This window comes from Sinohyriopsis cumingii, chromosome 18 (assembly GCF_028554795.1).
Source record: "Sinohyriopsis cumingii isolate HCF-2022 chromosome 18, ASM2855479v2, whole genome shotgun sequence".
In the NCBI taxonomy this organism is placed as follows: Eukaryota; Metazoa; Mollusca; class Bivalvia; order Unionida; family Unionidae; genus Sinohyriopsis; species Sinohyriopsis cumingii.
In genome coordinates this window covers 102,592,721-102,613,216 of record NC_142978.1, presented here as the reverse complement: position 1 = coordinate 102,613,216, position 20,496 = coordinate 102,592,721, and the positions used below count along the sequence as shown (strand labels likewise).

At 34.8% G+C, this 20,496-nt stretch overlaps 2 protein-coding genes across 2 annotated transcripts in view; one reads left to right on the top strand and one right to left on the bottom strand.

Annotated features, from left to right (window-relative positions):
- The window catches only part of LOC149777612 (prolyl 4-hydroxylase subunit alpha-1-like), a 32,209-nt gene extending 22,237 nt beyond the window's left edge, over positions 1–9,972 (bottom strand). The window contains exon 1 of the mRNA XM_089942266.1: positions 9,654–9,972. Within this exon, the coding sequence (XP_089798392.1) occupies positions 9,654–9,838 (185 nt within the window). The 5' untranslated portion in view covers positions 9,839–9,972. The remainder of the gene's footprint in view (positions 1–9,653) is intronic.
- Positions 9,973–15,439: 5,467 nt separating this feature from the next.
- The window catches only part of LOC149777611 (proline-, glutamic acid- and leucine-rich protein 1-like), a 59,923-nt gene continuing 54,866 nt past the window's right edge, over positions 15,440–20,496 (top strand). The window contains exon 1 of the mRNA XM_089942265.1: positions 15,440–15,578. Coding sequence (XP_089798391.1) covers positions 15,453–15,578 — 126 coding nt within the window. The 5' untranslated portion in view covers positions 15,440–15,452. The remainder of the gene's footprint in view (positions 15,579–20,496) is intronic.

Below are 20,496 nucleotides of genomic sequence, written 5' to 3'. Positions count from 1 at the left end.
AAAAAAATTTAAAGACCACAAAATTTTCAAACGTCAGCTGTACCCATATATTACTTATATTTAAACAAACTATGAAGGATATACTTCAAACTCTCTGGTTCCTTAATCAGATTTGTGTTTGTCGATCACTATGCAAAATTAGTGTTTCTTTGCAGCTAATCTTGGTGAAAGTAAACAGTTACTTTGCTATACTAGTGTTATTACATCTGATTCTTGAATGGCGACTGTGCGAATATTCAAGTTCTAAATGTAGTTAAGGAAATTATCCATGCATGTGTTCCACGCTGAACCTGACAGACTGTAGCATGTATAATAGGTCATACTAACGGTGAGATAAGACTACTGTCTTACACAGTAGGAGAGGATATACAATCCAAAAAGAGAAAATATCATCTATTCGCGAGAAGAAAGATGCTATACCGATATTGTAAAGCTTATTTTGATAAAGACTAACTGGAATTGTTTGTAAATCGTATTGTTCTTGGGATTTCTATACAGAATTCCATACTTGATCTTACTATATGTAATGTGTACCTAACTGGTTTACATATGGTACTTTCTGCCAATAGGCAACACTCTTAGCTTCTCATAATGTCACAAAATTGCTCTCTAGATTGTGGTTTTGTGGCTTAAACGCCCCTTTGGAGCATATGATCTTTGTGTGCATATTGTGTTTTCACTTTTGGCACGTGTCCATAAATTGCTTATAATCTATAATAAGGTGTATAAAAGTTTTACAATTAATCGTAATAATGAACCTGTGTACAAGTTTGGGGCAAGTTCCCTTTGGATGAGTCAGGTTGGTTCTGTTTCGCCGTGAGGTGTTGTGAAAAACGTATTGTAGGAAGTAATGCGACATTGGTCGAGATGGAGAAATTTGCTATGAGATGGAGAAATTTGCTATGTAGAAACGTATAAGTGTGGATCTGTAACCAAAATCTCAAACTGCTTTTTCCATACTACTGAGAGAGAGAGAGACAGAGACAGAGACAGAGAGTGACAGAGAGAGATCAAACCGTAATAAAAGTCAGTGAAACATATAAGAAAATATCTGAAATTATAGTCAAGCAAATCATCATTACTAAACTGTCGAGTTAAAAAGAAATATACAACAATTAACAAATGATCATGGACCTCAGTTAGTGGTCTTGGTATCTAACCGGTTGAACACAAAAGGGGAAAATGCAAAATTATAATACAAACTTTTGTATAAGAACTGTTCATTTTTCATACCTAGGCTTCAATAATTGCAATGATATAGTTCCACTTTTGTTAATCAATATTTTGATGTTCTCATAATTTATAATAGATATGTTTCTTCGTGAACATATTAATAGTGCTGCTGAGAAAATGCATTAAATGGAATTTTAATGATCTAACAAGTCTATGGTCATAAACTAACCAACAAGTTTTGTAACATTCAACAAATAATTTTTTCCTAGAATACAAAATAAAATTTCAAAAGAACTTACAGTATTGTGCATGAAACCCCACATTGTCCTACAAGATCTGTCACAAGTCCGACAGTATAGAGTATTCCGAATGAATTACATTGGTGTTCCAAGTGAATTCCAATTTTGAATGTACTGATGTGCCAGTCGCCTGGAATGTGGCGATGTGCTAACAGTCTTGATGTATCACAATGATATAAGCCAAATTTTTCTTGAATTAATTCACAATAATCCAATAATAGTGATTTAGTCCGAAAAGTATCAGTGAGCACTTTGTAATTCCAGTGAATAATTTAAATAACTAAATCTTCTCAAATATTAACTGATACACAACTTAAACTGATTCCTCTAAGACTTATGTTAGGATACTGAATGAGTAATTATAATATAATCAGCCTTAATATAAAACCACAGACACAATTCGAGAACCAGGATGAGGGTCATATTTATTTAAATTTCCATCAAACAGTAAACAAAATTCGTTTCAAGAAAATTCCAAGGTCAACATCAAAGCTGTACCATGAACTCAAACCTAGTAAATATGTTTACCCTACAAGATATTAAACATGTAGGTACAAACTGCTACCCTCAATTACTAACATAAGTTAATCACACAATACAAAATAAATATACATAACATATGATCATGTACAAACAAAACTGAAATGAAATATAAAAAACAATAAGCGATCCCTGGATACTTATATTTTATAGCCAATGTAACTAAAAATGTCTAAAACCTCCATAACCAAAAAAAATTCCTAAAATTACCCAAAAAATTTCAGCCAAACTGACTGATAAGACGAGTGAGAAAGGACTTGTGCATATTTTGTCAGTGTAAATTCTCCATAGAGGGTTCACTGTTAAAGCAACCGATAATATTAATAAAACAATCTCTTTGCTTGATAAAAGTGAACAATACAGCGTTTCAACAAAAACTCAATTTGTTAACATTGTTTTTCGTGTGGATTGAACAAAACCGCTGCTGAATGTGCAACTGAACCCGTTTTGGGCTCATTGAGTATTTAGCAGAACAGGTTCTTTTGGTCAGACAACCAAAACACACGCGATATTGTTTGTTGTCTTTGCTTGAAATGTCAATTTATTTGTATTCCTTATGCATAAATCACAATTCAAAATCGACATATTCTATTAACAAACTCAAATTATACACCGGAACTAATTTCACTGAGAACGTTTGTTATCTTTTGAAATTACTTTAGCGTTGGTACAAAAACACTTGATTTTTCTAAAATGATGTTTGGCGATCCAGTGGCCACATTAATTATACATCTCCTTGCTAACCATATTCTATTGTTTTATTCTCGTTATAAGACTGTCTTGAACGTTGTTAACAGCCGCGCACATAAATATGGCATTGAAAAAAAAAAGCATGTTCAAATATTATTCTTATGTTCTTATTAAAATTTACGACGGAACCTACGAAATAAAGGAGTTAGTGAAGACAAGCAAAGAAACACACACACACACACAAACAAACAAATATATTTATATGGAGAGAGAGATATTAAACAATTTTTATTTTTCTGTATATAATGTGTGTGTGTGTAGTATGTAGATGAATAAATTTTTCATTAAAAGGAAACGAGGCGTGAAAATTAGCGTGGAATAGAAACTAAGCGAAATGACGAACCAACAAGAGGTAATTAAAATATTTTAATATATTTACAGTTGATCTAAGTCATTATTCGGCTTTAATTAAAATTTCTAAAGACTATAAAAAAGGCCCGGCCTTGGATGTGCGGGGCCCAAGGCAGCAGGCGATGAGTGCCTGGGCACAAAACGAAAAAAATGCACTGCGGAGTTGATTTCCTGAAAGCGCGGGGACCAAGGTGGTTGCCTCGTTCGCCTTGCCCTTTGGGCCGGGCCTGATAAAACATTTCTCTCTCTCTTCCTTTGGACGGTTAGACTTAACGTTACCATCATTCATAGGTCCAGAAACATCGTCGTATGACACAAGCGAAAATCCCAACGCTCGTATTTTCATGGATTTCCGCCCATATCTTGCTAAGATAGATAGGAGAGAGAGATAGGAGAGAGAGAGAGAGAGAGAGAGAGAGAGAGAGAGAGAGAGATTTAGCGTAGCTTTAACAATTTTTCAGTCATATCGCCACGATGTCTGCATTGTGGCAGTTTATAGTGATGTCTAGCACTGGATCATCATGCCGCAGACATGTAGCATGATGTCCCACCCAGTCATATTATCCTGACACCAGGCCGACGAGTCCTAACACTAACCTCTTAATGATGAGCGCCAAGCGAGGCAGTTGTTGTTATCATTTTTAAAAGTCTTTGGTATGACTCGGCCGGTGATCAAACCCAGACCTTTCGCATCCGAGGCGGACGCTCTAACCACTAGGCCACCGGAGCGGGAGAGAGAGAGAGAGAGAGAGAGAGAGAGACGGGGGTGGGGCAGGCCGTTTGAACATTTTCATGTTTAATAATTAATAATCGATTTTTAGAACATTATAATAGGTTTCAGAAACAATAACAATGCATTAAATACGTTACATTATGTGTGCCTAGTAACCGATAAATTTAACATATAGTGTCGACCGGCTATTGCAACTATGTATGGATATATCATTGATATTATGAACACTGTAGATAGATCCCAAGGAAAGTGTAAACATACCGTTACAACGAGCCATATAATTGTAGGTTACTTGGTACAAGTTAAAGTTTTTTTAGCTCTCATGCAGCGCAGTTTGTTTTTCTCTCTCACTCTATATTTTCGCTTACGCAAGAGAGGGTAGAGGGGAACGGAACAAAGAAAGGATTCCAATAAAATTGTGTACCATTTTAATTTCTTCTAAAAAAACGGAAATTATTAATACTTTTTATTGTTACGTTCATGTCATTTAAAATTACTGAATGGAAATTCTTCATTGATCTATAGGCCTGCAGTTGAAAGAATGTTTGTATATTTGCATTATTGCGCCATGGGCGGATCACAATTTAATATACCAATAGTATTGGTTTATCAAGTTGCTTTATACCAATACTCTTAAAGCCGACACAGTGATGGATGCCGTTTGCCCGTTGACCTGGGATCGAATCGCCATAGAGTACGAACTGAAAATTATCTAACCTGTATGATAGTTTTTTTTTTTTTAAATTAAATTTTAATTCTGCCAATAGTATCATGCATTCTGCTATAGATCTAGAGTTAGCACTTTCCGTTCTGTATGATGTAGATGTCTCTCTCTCTCTCTCTCTCTCTCTCTCTCTCTCTCTATATATATATATATATATATATATATATATATATATATATATATATATATATATATATAAAGTAAACGGCTCAATCTAGTTTGTAGCTCATTTTCAGTCTTCAATGCATGTGCATGTTGATGCACATGACATTAAATTTTAAATACCACATTCTTGTAATGATAATGCTTTCCACATTTGTGTTAATTACATATATAAGAACATCTGTCACATGAATAAGCATAGCAGAATCAATACGACGTAGCTATTTGCAAGTACAAAGGAGGTTAGTGTATTTGTTCTTCTTGTGTCTATTCTCCTCGAGTTGTACTCTTTCTACGCGGATAGAAGGGCTTTCATCCATTCTTTCTGACGAAGAATGTATATTTAGGACGATTTGTATGTATGTATGTATGTATGTATGTATGTATGTATGTATGTATGTATGTATGTATGTATGTATGTGTGTGTGGTGTGTGTGTGTGTATGTGTGTCTGTCTGTCAGTATATCTGTCTGTATGTCTGTCTGTCTGTCTGTATGTATGTATGCATGTATGTATGTATGTGTGTATATATGTATGTATGAATGTATGTATGTATGTATGTGGTGTGTGTGTGTGTATGTCTGTCTGTCAGTATATCTGTCTGTCTGTCTGTCTGTATGTATGTATGTATGTATGTATGTAGGTATGTATGTGGTCATGACACTCAAGGGGATACGGTGCCGAGTATGTTTAAGTATCAATAAAAGGCATAAAAACAAATATAAATACAAAAAGAGCAAACTCTTAAAATACAAAGTCAATTTTTCGATATAAACCGCCTTTTAAAAGTGCTTAATACTTAGCTGGAACACTGTGACGAGACTCGTCTCACGTTAAAATGGTTCCTTCCATTAGTTGCCTCTTACGATGTACAGAAATTCTGCTTGGGCCTATTTTACATCAGCGAGACCGAGGGTGTGGACGATGGATTGAAATGATATGTCAATATGGGCATATCAACACCGTGATCAGGACGATTTATCGAAATGGTAAGTCGGTATAGATATATCAACACCCTGATCAGGGCCCCAGAGAGAGTGGAAGATGGATGGAAATGGTATATCGGTATAGATATATCAACACCATGATCATGGTCCCAGAGAGAGGGGGTTGACGATGGATCGAAATGGTATGTCGGTATAGATATATCAACACCATGGTCATGGTTCCAGAGAGAGGGGGTTGACGATGGATCGAAATGGTATATCGGTATAGATATATCAACACCATGGTCATGGTCCCAGAGAGAAGGGGTTGACGATGGATCGAAATGGTATATCGGTATAGATATATCAACACCCTGATCAGGGACCCAGAGAGAGTGGAAGATGGATGGAAATGGTATATCGGTATAGATATATCAACACCATGATCATGGTCCCAGAGAGAGGGGGTTGACGATGGATCGAAATGGTATGTCGGTATAGATATATCAACACCATGATCATGGTCCCAGAGAGAGGGGGTTGACGATGGATCGAAATGGTATGTCGGTATAGATATATCAACACCATGGTCATGGTTCCAGAGAGAGGGGGTTGACGATGGATCGAAATGGTATATCGGTATAGATATATCAACACCATGGTCATGGTCCCAGAGAGAAGGGGTTGACGATGGATCGAAATGGTATATCGGTATAGATATATCAACACCCTGATCAGGGACCCAGAGAGAGTGGAAGATGGATGGAAATGGTATATCGGTATAGATATATCAACACCATGATCATGGTTCCAGAGAGAGGGGGTTGACGATGGATCGAAATGGTATATCGGTATAGATATATCAACACCATGGTCATGGTCCCAGAGAGAAGGGGTTGACGATGGATCGAAATGGTATATCGGTATAGATATATCAACACCATGGTCATGGTCCCAGAGAGAAGGGGTTGACGATGGATCGAAATGGTATATTGGTAGAAATGTATCAACACCTTGATCAGGGACCTTCGTCTAGCTGTTGCAGGTTTATGTTACGGTTCATTATAACACTTCCAATTACATCGTGTATTTAGGTCACACGACTTCAAATGAGTACAGTAAAATCTATACGTTGTAATCAATTCAAACTGCTGGTTGTAGGTTATGATTTAAGACAACAATCGACCATAAGACCTGATGAGTGTGTTAGCTTTTTACCTGCAGTGCATTTTAGAGATGGTTAAAAGGAAAAAAATCAAAAAATATTTTACAAAGTGTCACGACACCAAAACGTTTATTTCTTGTTACATCAAAAATGATGTCCCAATTATTTACATAAACCTTGAAATAACCCCTTAAACAGAAAAAGTTGAGAATACTCACGAGTCACGCATAACATCAGTGGCCATCTTTCTTGGAATCCATGTATATATGTTGCACAGACATATGTCTTTGTTCTTCCATGTACAACTATTAGGGTTGTTTCAAAATAAGCTTGAAATGCTTTGAACGTGTTGATGACGTTTCAGAAATTAGCAACAATACATATGTTTTATGTGGCAGGTGGCCGAATATTTTTATATTCACATCCCCAATTTGTTGGATATTTTTGTTTTTAATAATGTTTAAACAGTAATTGCGACAAATAAGGCCACCGACCCACCCACCCCAAAAAATAAATGTTTCAGGTCGGCCGACCGTCCTTGTTTTTCGTTGCCTTCCCTAGCACATTTTCCCCCAGGGTTAAAAAATAATAATACAAACAACAAAATTGATTTACGCATCTATCTGAGCTGGTCTGTCCAAGTACTTAAAGAGCTCAGTACATCATATATACTAATAATATTCATTAAAAAATACCTACTTACTCTAATTTTAAATTCGGTGCAATAGGATACATACATATATTTGTGCATAATCAGTGAAAATTGATTCAGGTGAAGAAAACACGGCATATAGTGGATTTGCAAGCAATGATTACCGTATATACTCGCATATAAATCGAGTTGTATATTGTTCGTTCTAATGATTCCTCCTAACAAACTGCACCGACCCAGATCTGACGGCGCATTATGCGACGGCAGATCCGGTTCTGTGTAGTTTGCAGTTGGACTGGTCTTATAAGCCATTATATACGGTATTAATCCTGATTTACCAACTGTTTCATGCTGACAGCTTTGACGTCAAACTTTGTACCTCACAGCCACCCCTACATGTATTTATCCAAAACTGAACAAATCTCGAGTTTTGTTTTGTTATGCAATTACGATTCCGCCCGTCTGATGATAAAGACGAAATCAAGATCTTGAGAGTTGAAATACATTTACTCCTTGTTGCAAATTAATGTGGGCGTTAACATGATAGTCCGATAAACCAACACCACAAATCTGTGTTGAAACTGATGGACGATGTTTTGGGTCTGATGTCACCTGTTCATTAAAATATGCAATTTTGCTGCATGCAAATCATTCCGGAACAAACCCGCGTACATTTTAGACACACACCGGTTATTGGTAATAGCCATATCAAGCGCGAAATTCAAAATGGCCACAGGACAGATGGTTGTGCTATTCCATGTGGGATTTACAAGTCACCAAACATATGATTTGCTCAGGAAATATAATCTACATGTCACCAAAAGAACCCTTCAGCCGATGGTTGCTGCACAGCCATGAGAACTACCGGTAAGTGTATAAAATATACATCGATGTGTGCAGCCAAATTTGCATGCAGATAATTGCCGCTTTTAATGAATAGGTGATATCAGCCCCTCACCCGAAAATCAATATCACCAAGGGTGAAGGGTTGATTTATCGGCCTAGTAACATGGATGCTAACGCAGCGATTTTGTTCAGAACATTACCAAACCACTAGTTTATTTTGTTGATTTTCGCAGAAACAATTTTTTACAACTATCTAGCTCTCTTCTTTATGTAAATTTGAAATTGTTGTTCTTAAAAATGTTCTTGTTGTATCAACATTGAAATCGTATGCTGCTATAGCTTATGAAAAAAATAAACATTTGGTTTTAAAAGTGCACTGTAGACTATGTGATTGATGATATCAATCAGTATAATTATATTTGCAGTACAGCAATCTCGTGCAACACTGTCAATGATTAAGAGTCAACACAACTATCTCGTGCAACACGGTGAATGTTTGACATTCGTTACAGTAATCTCGTGTGACAGCTTGAATGATTGACGTTCGTTATAGAAATCTCTTGTGACATCGTGAATAACTTACATTTGAGACTTAAAGCATGGTTTCACTCCTACTGTTACCTTGCATGACACAAAGAAGAAAATCAAACGAGAGTAAGTAAGCACAGAAGTAATGAAACAGAATCAACACGTTGGCAAATAACGATAAGGGCGTCATTTAGTCCCTGAGTCTTTTATTGACTCAGTAATGATGAAGTACGCAACATAACGTTAGAGATAAATACATGAATTGAATCGTTTTAATTTTTATTTCGGTTTCAATACGTAGTTACACAGCATACATATATACATGAAAAAAGCATGAACTTAGTTTCTTATCAAGTAAATGAGAAAACGTTTACTTTTGGCCGATGGGCCGAGTATGAAAACAAAGTATTAGATATGTAAGCATGTGTGGCGGCAATTAAAAGGAGAGCGAGCGGGCATGAAATTAAGGCAGCGATCACGCAATGAGTGTGAACGTAGCTTGTCAAGCGCATCGGTAGGTTCGTAGGTAGGAAGAAAGTAAAAAGTACGCAGGCGTGAGAAAATAGTAATGCAATATTGTCATCCCTGTAGGACACAGTCTGGAAATCCGGCTTGGTTGAATTGGTAACCTTTGAAAGGATTGATTTTTATCTACTCGTACAAATAAAAATGTAACTTTCAAATAGAATTTTTCTTTTAAAAAAGTCTGTTTTCAGGACCGCGTTATACATGGATGATGACAGCTACTTTGATATTGCCAATAGTACAAAAAGGAAGCTTTAACAACCATTTGGCGATACTCACTGTTTGATTTCTTCCGTTGCAACAGCTCCTCGTTTCTCTTGTCTCTTGAAGTATGTGTCGAGCTTGTCAATTACAGTCCTTTCTAGCTGAATAAACTGTTCCATGTCCAGTACCGATTTCAAAGATTCCTGCTGGGCCGACTTAAGACCGGCAAACAGAATAAATATAAGGGAAAAATACTTCATGGCACTTTAAAATTCCGGCAAATTATTATATGTTAGATGAAGATGATCACTTTACACGTGTCAGTCCCATTTAAATTGATTGGACGGCACGGCAATACGGTTCGTCACACGTACAAAAGACGATATCTTTCATATATTGATCGAGTACTAGGGACAGCTTCCATGTGCGACATGTAATTCTCCCATATGTTTCCATCGGACGAGTAACAGCCCGGAATTCATCTATTTAGGCTATGCGTTCAGTCGCTTAAGAGAATTGTCTCTTAAAACTGAGAAATAAGGAACAAAGAATGAACAAAATTTATTCATTTAAACCAGAATGAATGAGTGAATAATGCAGTAGTTATTGGAAATGACATTTGAGTATGCAAACAATTTCATAGCCTTAACGATGATGATGATGATGATGATGATGATGATGAAAGTTGTAGCGAGGCAATTAGGGAAGGCTCACGATAGATAGATAGATAGATAGATAGATAGATATAGACACGCCCACTCATTATATCATTAAAACATTTATTTCTTTAGTAAATGTTGTTCTTTTATTTTCTCTCTCTCTCTCTCTCTCTCTCTGAAAAATTTCCTTGATTGAAACATAGCACATTACTATATTGTGCAAATATCGTTAAAACGGGGTGAATTAAATTTTGCTTCCATTATACTGTAATTTATGTCAAGTTCCCTACTCGTTTTTCCATATGTTCGTCCGCTTAACGAATTACGCAATTATTCGCATATAGGTGGCGATCAAGTTTGTCAACGGTACGTTGGAATCTTTGTGACTGACATAAGTTATGTTCCTATTTTAAATTAATAGGGTGCAAAGTAGCCTTCTTCGATACAATTTGTCTCTAAATTTGAAAAATCGATAAATGCCTATTATTACTGACGTAACATCTTCATTTATTGCAAAATGCCAGAACCAGTGGCAAACGGATTCTCCAAAGTTAATAGATTTCGGAAAAATTTTCAGACAGCCCTATTCAGAAGACTCGATAGCTTTTTCAAAAGCTATTACAAAGAGTAGCTTTGATTCATTTTCCCCTCATGGTGATATGTTAGGTTATGCAAAATTCTTGTATTTTCAACAAATCTCCCTTTCATAAATCCCGTTTTTGAATGTCGCTCTTAAAAGAACGGATGACTTTCTAATGATATTAACAATAGGTACCGAAGCAATCTCTTTTTAAATTACACATCTTGTCATGTTACTCTACAGTTTTTGTCACTGTAGTATCTTAGTCTATGTTCCCTATCACCAGTTGTCAGTACTGTGACTTATTTAATGTTGCAGGTTTTACATTTTGTTCTGGGCTTTTTTTTTCCTTCAAAATTTATGTAAATGTTTTGCTTCTTCATGTTTAGAACATTTCTTTGTTTCCATCAGATTATGTTTAACTACGTATAAGTAACCTTGCAAGCCAATCTTCAATTATTTGTTCAAATTTATAATATTTCTTAAGTTGACTTGTTGGATTTTCAGTGCAAATTAATGGAAAAGGAACAAGAGAAAGGATGGCTGAATTGATAACCCATGCTAAGGTTAATGGGATTCACGTAAGATTGAACTTGGCAAAAAAATTAAATACGTTTACAGGAATTCAAGAAATCTAAAACCATACATACATTTGAATTTACAATTTTGTATTGTTACGGTAAAGAAAACTTATAATCTATTGGCTTTATAATCTTTTACCTTTTGTTTATTACACACTGTAATTTATGATCTATTTCATACTGACATATTGCAGTATATCAGTGGGAGAAAAAAAATATCGCCACAGTGGCTATACCGCTTTGATTGCCACAGTGGCGATATCACTTTTAGAACAACTTTCTTTTGCTATTTATGACTAATATCTGCCATCATGTGTGCTCATCAGAAGAAATTGTTTACGTAGTGATTTCAACTGTCATCATAATCATAATCATGTATGTAAACTATGGAAAAATCAGGTGCTGATTAGTGTCGATCGCAAACCGAAAGTAAGTGAAAATCGAAATTTGTGTGCATCGCCTGTTACCGAAATAGAATGTTGGCCCGTCAAATTCATTGACACACATAAAGTCTCGTCAGAAAGCAAAAATAACCAAAGATAGCAGACAAATTCTTACTGAAGCTACATTTACTATATTGAATAACTCATCGTGTACTGAGTTTTAGCAATTAAGAAACAACATATATAAAAGAAGATCTAGAATGGTTAATTATATTATTGTGTATGGTACAACAAGTACTGACTAATTACACCAACAAAAACAAATATTACAAATAAAACGATTGAATTAAAGCTGAAAAAACTAAAAAGACTTTCGCATTATTTAGTACATATAACACCATTAAAAATGGAGTAAACAAAGACACATATGCATTCAAAACTGAAATGAAAACCAAAGGGGGCCTCAGAAGTCTTGCTCTGTGTTTAAAAAGGGAAAATTGTAAAATGAAATTCGATAATGACAAAAATAATTTGATGAAAAAGTTCCTTTACACACACACACACACACACACACACACACACCGATTCCCGCATTGTACCAAAACAGGGGAATCGAGGTAGATTAATACACGTCTGGGATTTTTCCCCGGATTCATTACAAAATGAACGATCACGTGCCACATATAAGAGAGTAATACTGTTAAAATCGAGATTTTTGGCTGCCCTTCGTGTAACACACGTAACCTCTTGACGGGACACAATACAGCTGCGTTAGAGGTAAACAACCAAAGGATTGCTTACACATTAGACCTTACGATGAATCTGAGCATTGACTTCATCGTGTCAAAGAATTACGTCCATATGTGTGTGTGTGTGTGTGTGTACATACCTATAACAGTGTTTTAATGAAAGGAACATATATCTACTACATCTCTCATTCTACATTATCATCCCTTCTTATCTATTTTTATATAAATTACGATTGATAGAAACGAGATTTATACAGTGATATGATGTCTTAATTATACCAACACGTGAAGTCTGATCTAAATTTAAATAGGCTAAATATTGAGAGAAAAAATACTTCATTTTTCAGGATAACAAAAGATATGGGGTAGAGCATTTTTGCATTTTTCAATTTGTCTGAAGTCAACGACTACACGTTTTTATTATCACAGTTGTTACATTTTATATACTATATGAAGTTTGGTGTTTTTTATATGACAACAGGTTAACATATCACATATCACTTTATGTGAATTTGATTGTCCAAATACGTCAATGAAATTCTTGTGTAGTATTCTCTTTACTAGTTGTCTGCGAACGTGGTAATTTTTTGTATTACCCAACCTTCTGGTCCTTTTTTCACTATTACTATCAACATTTTTGCGGCCATTTATTTAATAATAATAATAATAATAATAATAATAATAATAATTTAACGAGGATAATACATTTGGTCGTGAAAAACCCATCTGTCATGTTACGTGTTTATGCTCTTTAAATAAGCAACGGAAAATAGTAAAAAGCATCAAGCTTTGTAAAATTCAACAAATATTTAATTTATTTCCCTAGAATATAATGTGAAAATGAAGGCAAAAGAACTTAACGTATTGCGAATTAAATCCCTAAATAATCACAGAATTACAGACGCAAGTCCTAAAAGTAAAAGTTCTCAAAAGACTTCAGTGGAAATCTAAAATAAGTCAAACGTTGAAGGTTTTGATGTACCTCTGACGGCCTGTATCCTGTTGTTGTACCTACAATCTTTTGTTGAAACAGAGTAATTTAATTCCAGGTTGAATCCGCTATAAATTCCATTGAGTGTCTCTGTCTGAGAATACTATTTTTTTATGAGTACTCGGTATTTCCAGAGAAAATAATCATTGAAATAAATAATTTTAACAAGTAAATTCCAGTCCAAAGAACTTGTGGACACAACAATATTATAAAATTTATTCTACTAGATCTTAAAGCAGGAATGAATAATTTTTCAAGTGATAGTCCTCTACTTGACCGCAGTTTCTAAAAATCACTATTACCTCATGTTCAACAACCTACTAGAAACTTCTTAATGTTTACACAATAAAATGTAAGTTATAATTAGAACGTCTGTTACTAAAATCATAATATATAACCTAGACTATTTAAGGTACGGCAGATTAATTGAATGGGAATTCTAATAGCCTATATCCAGACCCAAATAAGCATGTTTACCTCCATTAATAATGATTCTGATATTAAACCCATACACATAGAGAATATTTTAGATATGTAAGTTTACGGAATAAAAAAAAAGGTCAATAATTCTGGTTAAGTATAAAATAGGTTAAGTCCAGAATACAATGTTACATTACAGTAACATATAACAAAATTAAAAAAGCTTAACTAATAAACAATGCAAATTAAATATACGTAACAGTCACAGTTTTTGTAGCAGATTATATCAAAGAGTGTCGCTTGCAAACACTCAACTAGCCTCGAAAACGTACTCTTGCAGATGTAAAATGGATTAATATGTGTGACTATAGTGGTCAACAGATGCATATATCAGTAATATATTATGCACAGGTATACTCATTTCAACATGTCAGAAGTCATATATACATACATCAAATACAATATCGACATATTATTTTTGGATACAATTATACAATTCTCTATTGAAGGCTTTTATGTATCATTCCAGCTGGTCAAAAAAGAATTTCATTAATGAATTTTCAGACGAAGGAAGGGAATTTAAATAATTTATATGCAGGTGTAAGAAATTCCAAAATGTGGGTGCTGATACACAAAGAGCGATTGAAAAGTTTGGTTATTAACCACGATGTCTGGGGATCGTTGTTAGTTGGAGATAACGATCGGCATTCGATGATCTTGGTTCGTTTAGGTTACAGATATAATATGAAGAAAGATTGTTTTAAGACTTATACATCGTGTTAAGACTTATACATGGTGTTAAGACTTATCTATCGTGATTCCTTTAAAATAAAGAATATATTTTTTATACATGTATCTATTGTAGACCTGAAAACAGAACATTTGAGGGAGTCGTATTTAGTAGTTTCTGGGTCGATTTTCCAAAGGCATTGGTGAAAAAAGGTTACGTCTGTCGGAATATGTCCTGTTTACCACCCAGGGTATTGTAACAAATAAAACTAAGGGTCAATGGATAGAGATGTGTCTTTCTGTCTGTCTGTCTCCGTTCAGGGAGGGGGGTTGTAACATGGCCTCTCCCTCCAATAACAAACGTGGTTTAAATGCTAACATCTTTTTCTCTTAACTATTTCCAAAAGTTGGGCATTATTCACCTCGTTTCATAAATTAAATAAGAAATCATTACCCATTTAATATCTCTATTTAGTGCATCATCCCAAGTATTACAGTGGTTTACACTAAGCTTTACTTTGAGCAGGTTCAAATTATTTACAAAAAAAAAAATTTGAAATAAAAAATAAGGTCATGGTTGTTTGAACTTGTTGTTTAATCACCGCAAAATAGAACAATTTAATTGTAACACACACACACACACACACACACACACACACACATTATACAAACATAACAGGTTATATACTAGGCCTAACAGAAAATTAACTTCTCCGGTCTGTTCAAAATCTATGCCCGCTACATTCGGATTATACGTTCCGGATTTGGTGCGGAATATTAACATGGAGGACTACAGAGAACATGTGGTTTCCACATTTAAAACCACATGGTTAGGAGACGACCATGGACAGCAAAATATTTTGCCAGCTTTGGATATTGCAACGCAGCATCAGCTCTTTTCATTACAGGTTCATCTAACTCTTTATTGGTATTTTCAGTCAGATAAACGATGTAACTTTACTCATACATAGTTGCTACCTGTTTTCGGTGGTGTTACATATATTTCGGATATTGTACACTAAAAAAACTACTAAAACCATGACAACAAAAAAATCGTTGAAGAACAATAGTCAGTAAAACGATGCCTTCAGAATTCATGATATCACTTGTCTGGAAAATGTAATACATTACAGTGAAGTGTATTAATACTCGAGTTTTCTCCGACCATTTCAACTCTAGATTAGTTTCCCAGAGTGTGGTACGCAAAAGGGTTTGAGGGGGTACGCGGCAGAACAGTCACAAGAATTCGCACTATACAAAAAGCCTACTGGCACTGGGAGAAGGGTAGTCATACAGTGTAAGACATCGACCTTGATATTTATGTTTTAGGGGTCGAGGTCTTACCTTCTATATAACGGCGCAGTGTAGCGTGTTCCTATGTCGACTAACATTGCAAAGAGAAGTAAACTTTTTAGGAGTATCTTACACACTTTGCAGTCCATTTGGACAATTTCCTAGGTATTAAAGTCATACTGTTTTAGCCAGTCTGCTGGCCTACATTTTAGATGGTTTGGATGTGATGGAAGCTGAGAATGCCACAATCGTATTAAGTTGAAATATGTTTCTTTAACAAAAAGAAGGAAAAAAATATTAATATTGAAGAAATTGTTTAGATAGCTTCATTTCGTTCAAGATATTTATCATCCTTTTAACCAATTTCTGCATCAGCATAAATCAACCATGCAAACATGAATGTGTGCTTATTACTGACTTGACTTTTGGTCTGGAGTCACTTGATCAACTCAATGTTGATCACATGACAAAATCCTGCTATACATGGGTGGAAGTTCCAATCTGGAATCACGGTTCCTTATTGGCCCCATTCCATAATTTCTCTAGCTTTGCTTATTTATCTCCTGTACTTTGATGTTATCCCTAGAAAAAGTATGACCTGCTTCTTTGTAATGTTCACCAACTGGTGTCAGGTATTGGAGCTTGTACCCATGTACAAAAGGATTATTTTCGTGTGATCAACAGTTAGTTGATCATGTGACTCCAGTCCAGAATTCATTCCTCTGATATGCGGGAGGTCATGGGTTTGATCCCTGGCCGAGTCATACCAAAGACTTATAAAAATGATACTAACAACTGCCTCACTTGACATCACTATAAACTGCCACACTGCAGACATCATACCGTTATGACTGAAAAATTGTTAAAGCTATGTTAAAAGCTTGAAAGCTTGGGAGTCAGAAACTTATTTTGCTACAGAAAGGTATCTGTATTTAGTCTCATTAAGTTGCAGATGGTAGTAGCACGTGGCACTGTTCATTCTAGAATAAACAACTTAGTATTATCTTCATTAAAAGTTAATTACAATATGTTTGTTGTTGTTGTGGGGTTTAATGCCATTTTTCAGCACACGATAGGCTATGCATGGCGGCCAGTATAATGGTGGAGGAAGAACCTGGGAAGAACCACTGACCCATGAGAAGCTACTGGCAAGCTTTCTCACATACCCACATTGGCTGAATCCTAGATTCGAACCCACGCAGACAGAGGTGAGATGGCAGTGATCCGTAATGGAGAGCGCTTTAGACCACTCGGCCACCACATTTTTGTTGAAGCATACTATACAGGATATATTCATAACACTATTCTCATATAAAGTCTCTGTTGGTCTGTTAAGGTAGGAAAGACAAGTCATGCCCAGCAATTATTAGCCTTGAATTCTTAACTCTATATCCCTTGCCACTCATATTATAGTAACTACAGGGGTCACGCTACCAGGTGAAGAGGGTGACTAAGTCACCAAAAAGTGTAAACTTGGCCTTTTTCTGTTAGAAAAGTGAAAATGACTTCGCCCTATGATTTTTTTTAGACGTACATTGACCATACTTTTTGAGATGCCCCCTCGCCTAAGCCAGGTTAGTTCTAGTGTTGTGTTGTAGTAAAATGTATGCATCAAGCCATCAGTAGATAGGCCTAGTTTTGATATCACTTACCCTGACCAACAAACTCTTGCACATTCACAGGCATGTGTTTTGATAGCTTATTGACCATTAACCCTTTCCCTAGTAAGTCAGCAACTGTCACTGACCAATTTCTACATGTTATCCTTTGATTAAAAAAAACACAGGCACTTGATTCATGGGGAAACCAATGATGACCCACTCCGAATTAATTGGGAATGTGTCATTGGTTTTACCATGAATCAAGTGCCTGTGATAAAAACATACAGATTTGTGTTTCAAAACTTTAAAAATAGTATATAAACAGTAATTTGTGTTTTAAGAACAGAATCTATGATCTGGATATCTTAATTACCTCTTGTACACTGTTTCATTATAAAATTTGTTTGAAACTGTAAATGAACCAGAAATGGAGAAATAATGGTGGACATTACTATTTAGAAATCTTTGAAAGTACCATTATTGTGAACTTTCAGACAGTATTAAAAATATTAATTGCAGTTAGTTGATTAAGCATTTTTACTAACTTGCAATTACAATAATGTAAACTGGTTACTCAGTTAAAATTCGTTACAATGTAGGTATTGTTATTCTCTTTTAGAGTCAAATGGCCAAAATAACTCATAACATTTTCTATTGGAAAATAAAGTATTGCTTAAATCCATTGTAAAATGCAAATATGAATACTGGGAAACAGAGGGCATAATTCAAATAAGAGAACATGCATTATACATATATATATATATATATATATATATATATATATATATATATATATATATATATATATATATATATATATTATAGTAATTAGATCTCATGCTACACTCATTATTGTAATTAGATCCCATGCTACACTCATAATAGTAATTATGTCCCATGCTGCACTCATTATAATAATTAGATCCCTTGCTACACTCATTATAGTAATTAGATCCCACGCTGCACTCATTATAGCAATCAGATGCCTTGCTATACACATTATATTAATTAGATCCCTTGCGGCACTCATTATAGCAATTAGATCCCATGCTACACTAATTATAGTAATTAGATCCCTTGCTGCACTCATTATATTAATTAGATCCCTTGCTACACACATAGTAATTAGATCCCTTGCTACACACATTATATTAATTAGATCCCTTGCTACACTCATTATAGTAATTAGATCCCTTGCTGCACTCATTATAGTAATTAGATCCCTTGCTGCACTCATTATAGTAATTAGATCCCTTGCTGCACTCATTATAGCAATTAGATCCCATGCTGCACTCATTATAGCAATTAGATCACATGTTACACTCAATATAGTAATTAGATCCCATGCTACACTCATTATAGTAATTAGACCCCATTCTACATACATTACAGTAATTAGATACAATGCTACACTCATAATAATTAGATCCCATGCTACACTCGTTATAGTAATTAGAACCCATGCTACACTCAGTATAGTAATTAGATCCTATGCTACACTGTTATAGTAACTAGATCCCTTGCTGCAGTTGTTACAGTAATTAAATCCATTGTTTCATTTATGGTAATTACTCTTGCAAAATGAGTTTTGTAAAGGATTTTTTAAAACAGTTCTGATTGGAAATGGGGCCATATTTGAACCTCAAAACAATCTCAGAAAATCACTGAGACTCTCCTATAAGGATTTTTTCTTTAATGTCACTTTAAGAGTTATGGTGTAGTGAATAAAAGAAAGATAACTCTTACCTAAATTCAAAGTCTGTAATGTGTCTTGTCATATTATATTTGATTAATTTGTTTCCTTTTATGATGACAATGTACATTTTGGAAAATAGTCTCTAATGCTAACTGGCACCTACTCTGTCACTATACAAATTTTCTGGGGAGATCCCTGTTAATGAAATATTTGTTTCCTTCAAATTTTAGTAAGTAGTCCATGGTAGATGCGGACTGCATGCTGTATTGTACGCAAAAGACTTCAATCACTTTTAGATAGTTTAGTAACAAATGAAACAGGTTTTAGTTTTGATTTTGGTTGAATAACTGGCAAAATTTTGTTTTTTCTTTTGACAAAAGATGAGTGAGGCTTATACAACAATGGAGACAAATATACAGAAGTTAGCTAAATGAATGATTGACTGACTGATTGATTGAAATATAAATTTTTATCTGTGTAGTGTTATGAATGTATCTGGAGGTTCAGTAGAATGCTGTAATCTGCATAAAAGTTCAAATACTTTTTATTTTTGGAAGCATCAGACTTTCAACAGCTCATTCCTTGGTATACAAGTTTTATTGTCAGAAAAATTTCCTTTTATTTAATCTGTTTCTAAAGAGAAAGTAGCAGTCATGTAGCGTGCAAGCTGTCAAACAAAGTTCAAGCAATTTTAATAGGATTTTATGAAGCTGCATAGGTTGGATCTTGGCACACGAGGAGATTACATCACCTGTTCAGTTTCTAATGATCAATTTGATCAAAAGAATAATTACATCCTTTGATAAACTTTATAGTTTTAATCCATTATATTACATGATGTTTGGAATACTTGCATTTTATCGTATACTGTTTTTAGACAAAGTAGGGCCAAGATTTTGGACTTATTTTGCTGGAGGAATTTGAACTCCCATGTAATAATAATAAATTGTCATAAAATCAGGTGTTTTTCAGTGTCATATTTTGATGATACATGAACTTTCATTTTCAAGTGATTGTGCACTGTTGTTATGGCAACTTTATATAATTTCTTTCATGCCAAGCACAAGACTACAGATGAGCACTTGTCACTTGAGTCTGGACGACAGAAAATAGATGCATTTAGTTTTGATAAAGAAAACAGGATGCCAATGAGACTGAGAGATTTTGTGGAATGAATCATGGGATAGTTCATTCCCTTGGGCTCAAAAATAAAATACAATAGAACATTATTAGCTT